The sequence below is a fragment of the Saimiri boliviensis genome, chromosome 6 (genome assembly GCF_048565385.1).
Source record: "Saimiri boliviensis isolate mSaiBol1 chromosome 6, mSaiBol1.pri, whole genome shotgun sequence".
Lineage (NCBI taxonomy): Eukaryota > Metazoa > Chordata > Mammalia > Primates > Cebidae > Saimiri > Saimiri boliviensis.
The window spans coordinates 116,496,315-116,503,717 of NC_133454.1; the positions used below are offsets into that span (position 1 = coordinate 116,496,315).

At 32.5% G+C, this 7,403-nt stretch overlaps 1 protein-coding gene across 1 annotated transcript; it reads left to right on the forward strand.

Moving 5' to 3' along the window:
- Positions 1 to 215: 215 nt before the first annotated feature.
- LOC101039317 (olfactory receptor 8H1) lies at positions 216 to 1,151 on the forward strand. The gene has a single exon (XM_003920093.3). It carries the CDS (start codon positions 216 to 218, stop codon positions 1,149 to 1,151), a length of 936 nt encoding a protein of 311 aa, XP_003920142.3.
- The last annotated feature ends 6,252 nt before the right edge of the window (positions 1,152 to 7,403 follow it).

A 7,403-nucleotide genomic window follows, 5' to 3' on the forward strand; every position in this document is an offset into this window, starting at 1 on the left:
TTACATTTTCCTTATATGCAAATGTTAATTTCTACTTATATCTGTATTGGCAATAAAATTAGTTTCTTCAGTTATATTCTGTAAATTTATTATCAATTTATGGAACGGTAAACTAATTATTAAATGCTAGGTCATTCCTATAAACAGAATCCTTTAAAGTCGTTCCTGTTAAGTATCAATTTTGGTTTCTCAGCAGTTTAAAGCAGTTGAGAATCATGAGTAGAAGGAATGACACGAATGTGCCTGACTTCATCCTAATGGGACTCACGGATTCTGAAGAGATCCAGCTGGCTCTCTTTATAGTATTTCTCCTGCTATATCTAATTACCGTGCTGGGGAATGTGGGGATGATACTGATAATCCGCCTGGACCTCCAGCTTCACACTCCCATGTATTTCTTCCTCACTCACCTGTCGTTTATTGACCTCAGTTACTCAACTGTCATCACACCTAAAACCGTAGCGAACTTACTGACTTCCAACTCTATTTCCTTCAGGGGCTGCTTTACCCAGATGTTCTTTTTTGTCTTCTTGGGAACTGCTGAGTGTTATCTTCTCTCCTCAATGGCCTGTGATCGCTATGTAGCTATCTGCTGTCCTCTGCACTACCCAGTTAGGATGTCCAAAAGGCTCTGCCGCGCTCTTGTCATTGGGCCCTATGTGATTGGCTTTATCGACTCCTTAGTCAACGTGGTTTGCGTGAGCAGACTGCATTTCTGCAAGTCAAACGTCATTCATCACTTTTTCTGTGACACGTCCCCAATTTTATCTCTGTCCTGCACTGACACGTACGACATTGAAATTCTGATACTTATTATCGCTGGTTCCACTCTGATGGTGTCTCTTATCACAATATCTGCATCCTACGTGTTCATTCTCTCTACTATCCTGAAAATTAATTCCACTTCAGGAAAGCAGAAAGCTTTCTCTACTTGTGCCTCTCATCTTTTGGGAGTCACCATCTTTTATGGCACTCTCATTTTTACTTATTTAAAACCAAGAAAGTCTTATTCCTTGGGAAGAAATCAAGTGGCTTCTGTTTTTTATACTATTGTGATTCCCATGCTGAATCCACTCATTTATAGTCTTAGAAACAAAGAAGTGAAAAACACTCTTATTAGAGTCATGCAGAGAAGAGAGTACTCCAGGTAATTAAAATAGCAGGAATGCTGAACATTTAACTCATGTTTTCTTTCTTTCATATTCGGTATTTCCTTGGTCTCTCTAGCAAAACAATTGAATCCTTTTTTTTTTTTTTCATTTCTGTTGTGCTACCCTTTGCTTGACTAAATATGAACATTTCAAGGCATATGTTTTTAGAAATCAAAATTGTAATTAGAAATCATATGTGTGTCATATTTACAGTCTAAATATATGTTTTTAAAAGCAACTGATGTGAAAAATAAGAAAATATGGTTGTTCTTTAAAATTGTATAACACAAATTCCTATGCATACTTCAGTTGGAGGTAAATTTATTATGGGAAAGAACTATTTGGGCACAATAATAAGAATTTCAGAAGTTATTTCATTCGTTATATGGGAAAGACTTCTAACAGAGGCTTTAGGAGTACTATTTTGAAATAAAGTTTTCCAAGAGTTAGATCCTAAGTATGCTACATTTTTAGCTACATAACCCAGAAAATGTTACCTAAAATTTAAGACTCTATTTACTTAAGTGAACGAGATAAATAATAATTCCAAATTTGATCAGAGGGTAGTTGCAAAGTATTTAAGATGACAATAATCAATGCTGCCCATTATCATTAGAAGACTGGCATTCCTGCCCAATGCCTTTTTTGAAGAATATTTGCTTGTGTCTTACATGTTACTTTTGGTTAATTTAATTGACAGACACACTAGCAACTAAAAAGGAAAACAGTGTTAGCAGTTTACAATTTGAGATTTAGGAAGTAAAATACTTCAATAAAATTAAAACAGCATATATTATAGAAAAATAGTATATATTATGTTGGAGAAAAGTTTAAAAAATTATAAAGAATTAAGGAAAATAGAAACCCTCAAAATATTGAGTTTTGGCTGTTCTTTTTATGGAATAGCTATTCTCTTGTTTCTTCATTTTTCTAATAAAATTTTCGGTTTAAGGAAAACAAATATTGAGTGTTGTATAGGTTCTTCTAGATCAATAGTTTTCAATATGTGCACATATATAACATATGTAAAAAAAATTCTATCACTTTCTATATGTACTGATTTTCAGCTTTCTCTTTGTCATCAACAACACTAATATAAATCTTTTCTTGGCACATGAGCAAAATCAAGACCCATTTCACAATGTTTAGGACTTGAAATATAAACTCACCAAGTTAAAAATCTACATGCAATGATATCTCTTTTGCATGCTAAACATTTGAAAACTTGATTTTTGTAATGTGTCAAACTGTTTCTTTGTTAAAATTCTGTGTGTTTTTAAAAATCATTGCCTCCTGATTTCTACAGGTTTGTTTTAGTTTTAAAAATAAATTCTTTAATTAACTGCTTTATTCATTTATTTTACATTTCTGAATACAGAAAAGTTGTAAAGCAAAGAATTGAGGATGAATTCAGATGTTGTAACATCCCATAAACTTTAGTCGGATACAGTGCTAAAATGTCTTTTATTTTTTAATTTTTCTTTTACACATTCTGGAATCACAGTATTGTTTTCCTTTGCTGTTTATTTGTTTATTTTAATTTATTTATTATACTTTAAGTTCTGCGGTTCATGTGCAGAGCGTGCAGGTTTGTTACATAGGTATACGCATGCCATGGTGGTTTGCTGCATCCGACTCATCCATCCCCCCATCATCTACATTAGGTATTTCTCCTAATGCTATCCCTCCCCAATCTCCCTACCCACTGCTATCTCTCCCTTAGTCCCCCACCTCTTGACAGGCCCCCATTTGTGATGTTCCCCTCCCTGTGTCCATGTGTTCTCACTGTTCAACACCCACTTATGAGTGAGAATACGTGTTGTTTGGTTTTTCTGTTCTTGTGTCAGTTTGTTGAGAATGATGGTTTTCAGCTTCATCCATGTCACTGCAAAGGACATAAACTCATCCTTTTTTATAGCTGTATAGTATTTGTGGTGTATATATGCCACATATATATCCAGTCTATAATTCATGAGCATTTGGGTTGGTTCCAAGTCTTTGCTATTGTGAACAGTGCCACAATAAACATACATGTGCATGTGTCTTTATAATAGAATAACTTATAATCCTTTGGGTATATACTCAGTAATGAGATTGTGGGGTCAAATGGCATTTCTATTTCTAGATCCTTGAGGAATTACCACACTGTCTTCCACAATAGTTTAACTAATTTTTGCTTTCATCAACAGTGTTAAAAGTGTTCCTGTTTCTCTACCTCCTCTCCAGCATCTGTTGTCTACTGATTTTTTAATGATCACCAGTCTAACTAGTGTGAGATGATATCTCAATGTGGTTTGGATTTGCATTTCTCTAATGACCGGTGATGATGAGCTCTTTAAAATGTTTGTTGGTTGTATGAATGTCTTCTTTTGAGAAGTGTCTGTTCATATTATTTGCCCACTTTTTGATGGGGTTTTACTTCTTGTAAAAATTTTTAAGTTTTTTATAGATTCTATAATCTACAAAAAATCAACTCATCTGTCAGATGGGTAGATTGCAAAAATTTTTGCCCATGCTTTCTGTTGCCTGTTCACGCTAATGATAGTTTCTTTTGCTGAGCAGAAGCTCTGGAGTTTAATCAGATTCCATTTGTCTATTTGGCTTTTGTTGCCATTGCTTTTGGTGTTTTAGTCAGGAAGTACTTCCTCATGCCTATCTCTTGAATGGTATTGCCCAAGTTTTCTTCTAGGGTTTTTATGGTGTTAGGTTTTATATTATTTTAGAAGCTATTTTCCATTTTCTAAATATTTGACTATTTTAATTTAAACTTTTGTAACAGTTACTAGACAGATTGTTTTCATCCAAGCAATATTTTTTATCTTTTGTAATTTGTTTTCTTTATAAAATTATATTTGATTTTTAAAGTGCTTTATTAATGTTAAAAATAGAGTCCACCTCCATTTTAAGGGTTAATATTTTAATACTTTTCCACTCATTCAAACTGCCAACTAATTTATTCAGATCTTTTATATATATATATCATTTCCTCTACTTTCTTAATTTATTTCAAAACTACACCTTATCAAATATAATGCTATGTAAAATTATTATGATTTAACTTTTTCTTTTCTATCCATATTGTCCAGAATATGTTTATAATTTCCCCTGTTTGTTTTCATTTGCAATTAGAAATAAGTATTTAGTAGAACTTTATTGTTTAATAATATTAAATGCATGATATAATTTCATATATTTACAGAATCTTTATTTTTCTAGTCATTTTTATAAGCTATGGTTTTATCTTGCTTTCTTTTAGTACTGCTTCTATAATTTAGGAAATGAATTCTGCCAATTTGTGTTGCAAAGTTGGTCTACAGAATGTATAACTTTGTAGACAAAACTTATGCTAAGAAATTGCTTAAATTCTAATTTAATTAGGACTACCCTATCTTCTTCATCATATAAGCTAAAATGTATTCACACAATATTATAGAAAAGCATACAGTAATCTATGTGCAATATGAAAGATTTAGACTGTTCGTATTTGACCTATACTTTGCCTATTATTTTGGTGTAAAGTATATTTTATGTAAGATACTGTCTAAGACATAGTCCTCTGATTCATAGTGTCATGCCAAAATGCCATAAAACATAGATATGAAAAAAATCGTAAATGACCATAGCAAAATAGGAACAGCTATTTTTGTTTCCAAATAATTATGATCAGATGAAAATAGTAAAAAAATATTTTTCTGAGTACTTATGTTCAGACAATATTCAATGGGCTTTACATATATAATTAACATACTTTGTCATTATAATTTAACTGCCAGGTTGGTACTAGCAATATGTAAATTTTAATCACACATTAATGGAAAACCCCCTTTACTTGTTCAAGTAAAGACTTAGGACTTATCTTAGACAGATGTGATCATTATGTATTACCTGCCTGTATCAAATTATCTCATATACTCTATAAATATATATCTTATGTACCCACAAAAAATGACAAATTAAGAATTTTTTAAAAAAATAAATAAAACATAGAGGAGCTTCAGAACTGGGTAAACATAGGCTCTAGCTTGAGCTGAAACAAGCATTCAAGCCTGCAATGGGTGGGCCTGAGGCCTTTACTGGGCTTAATGTGAGGACAGTGCTCCCTCTCCTGAGGACTCATTTGTACGCTCAGCTAATATTATTATGTAATGCTTGTCACCTTTCATTAACTTCTCTTGCAAGCCTAACCACCTACTTTTTTTTTCAACTCTGCATGGGCAGGAGAGGCTTTCTGGAACGATTTCAGATATAGACACACATCTTAGGGAGAACAGTCTGTAAGTGATGGATTTCTCAGCCACAAGTCAGAGAAGTGGAGATATCATTTTGAATTCTGGGGATTCAATCACATATTCAAAAAAGGGCACTTTTCCTTTTGAAAGTTGCACAGCAAACAGAAATTCAGCCTGGGAAGCAAATGTACTTCTGATTATTTAAACTGAAGTTCTAGAGAGGATGAAACAGTCAGTAGTTTCAACAACTTCATGAGGGAATTTCAGACAAATGCAGAAAAGAAATGCAAAGTAATATCAAAGTATTATATTTATAAAATGATTTATATTATATAAAGTATTATATTTATAAAAAGTATATATACTTTATATAATATAAAGTATAATATAAAATATATAAAGTATATATTATATAAAATATAATAGGAAGTATTTTATAAATATAATAAAATAGTTTATATTATATAAGGTATGTATGTCTGATAGATACAAATCAGAATCTTATTAATGCACTACATCTTGGAAAGTGTTTCTCTCTCTATATATATATTATAATATTTTGCAACATTTTATCCACTAAATAAAATGTTCCAATATTTTATTGACTGATTGATTGATAGACATTTGGGATCCTTAACAACAACAACAAAAAATGCTTACAACCTATTAAAGGCATTTACAGAATAACAGGTTATTAAAAGGTATATGCTGCTGATAAACATTCTCTAGGGCTGTTGATAGAGGATATGTGATTTTGGCAGTACTAGCTAAATCTCAAATGTATTGGTATAGCCCTATTTACAGAAAAAGCGCTCAATAAAGGAAAGAACAATTTATCAGATGATGGGATGATGCTGGGAAGAGAATTTGTGTTTAATCAGGATACAGCCTTTTTTGATGTTAAAGAAAAAAAAATAAAGTATTCAGAAACATAGTGGCCCAACAACAAGGTATTCTTAAATGTCACCTGCAGAGTTTTCTGCACTTTATTCTTATTACTCTTGACCTGACTAGACTTTGTGGGGATCTGTTTTTCACAAGGCAATCCTAGGACACAGATTCTTCTATGTTATTGCTCTATTATCTCCCTGATGTTTTCTCCTATGTGTTTGAAGAGGGTGAATCTAGTACTTTGTTCACATTGCAGTCTGAGAGAAAGGTGAGATTTTTTGACACTAGGAAGACAATTCCAAAGTTTTTATTCATATGGATGGTTTTTAAGAACATATTAATGTATTAAGTAGACATAAGACTACCCTGGTTACTCATTTCTTCTGATGTAAGCCTCTTTAGAGAATTGTACTTTTTATTTAATTATCAATTTTATTAACAAACATGTTTATAATATTCTTATTTTCCTTTTCGTATTTGTGGAGACCAGAATAAAATACCTTATTTCATTCCTGATATTGGTTATATTTATTGTCTCTCTTCTTGGTGTTGACTCTGGATTATAAAACATGTTTTATATATTATAGTTTACCTAAAATAATCGATATCACAACTTTTCATGTAAGACCCTTAGGGTAGTGTAAAGTCAGATGTCTCCCATTCAGTTTGCTATATTTGTCATAAATTTTATGTTTATGTATGGTTTAAACCCAAAACACACCAGCATAATTTTGTTTGTTATTTCTTAAAGCAAGCCGGGCGCGGTGGTTCAAGCCTGTAATCCCAGCACTTTGGGAGGCCGAGGCGGGTGGATCACGAGGTCAAGAGATCGAGATCATCCTGGTCAACATCGTGAAACCCCGTCTCTACTAAAAATACAAAAAAATTAGCTGGGCATGGTGGCGTGTGCCTGTAATCCCAGCTACTCAGGAGGCTGAGGCAGGAGAATTGCCTGAACCCAGGAGGCGGAGGTTGCGGTGAGCCGAGATCGCGCCATTTGCACTCCAGCCCGGGTAACAAGAGTGAAACTCCGTCTCAAAAAAAAAAAAAAAAAGAAAAAGAAAAAAAAAAAGAAAAAGATATTAAAACAATTAAAATGTCAAATATTTGTTTTTTTTTTTATTTTCAGTTA

Coding starts and splice junctions, on each gene's coding strand:
- LOC101039317 (XM_003920093.3), top strand. CDS start 216: ATGAGTAGAAGGAATGACACGAATGTGCCTGACTTCATCCTAATGGGA.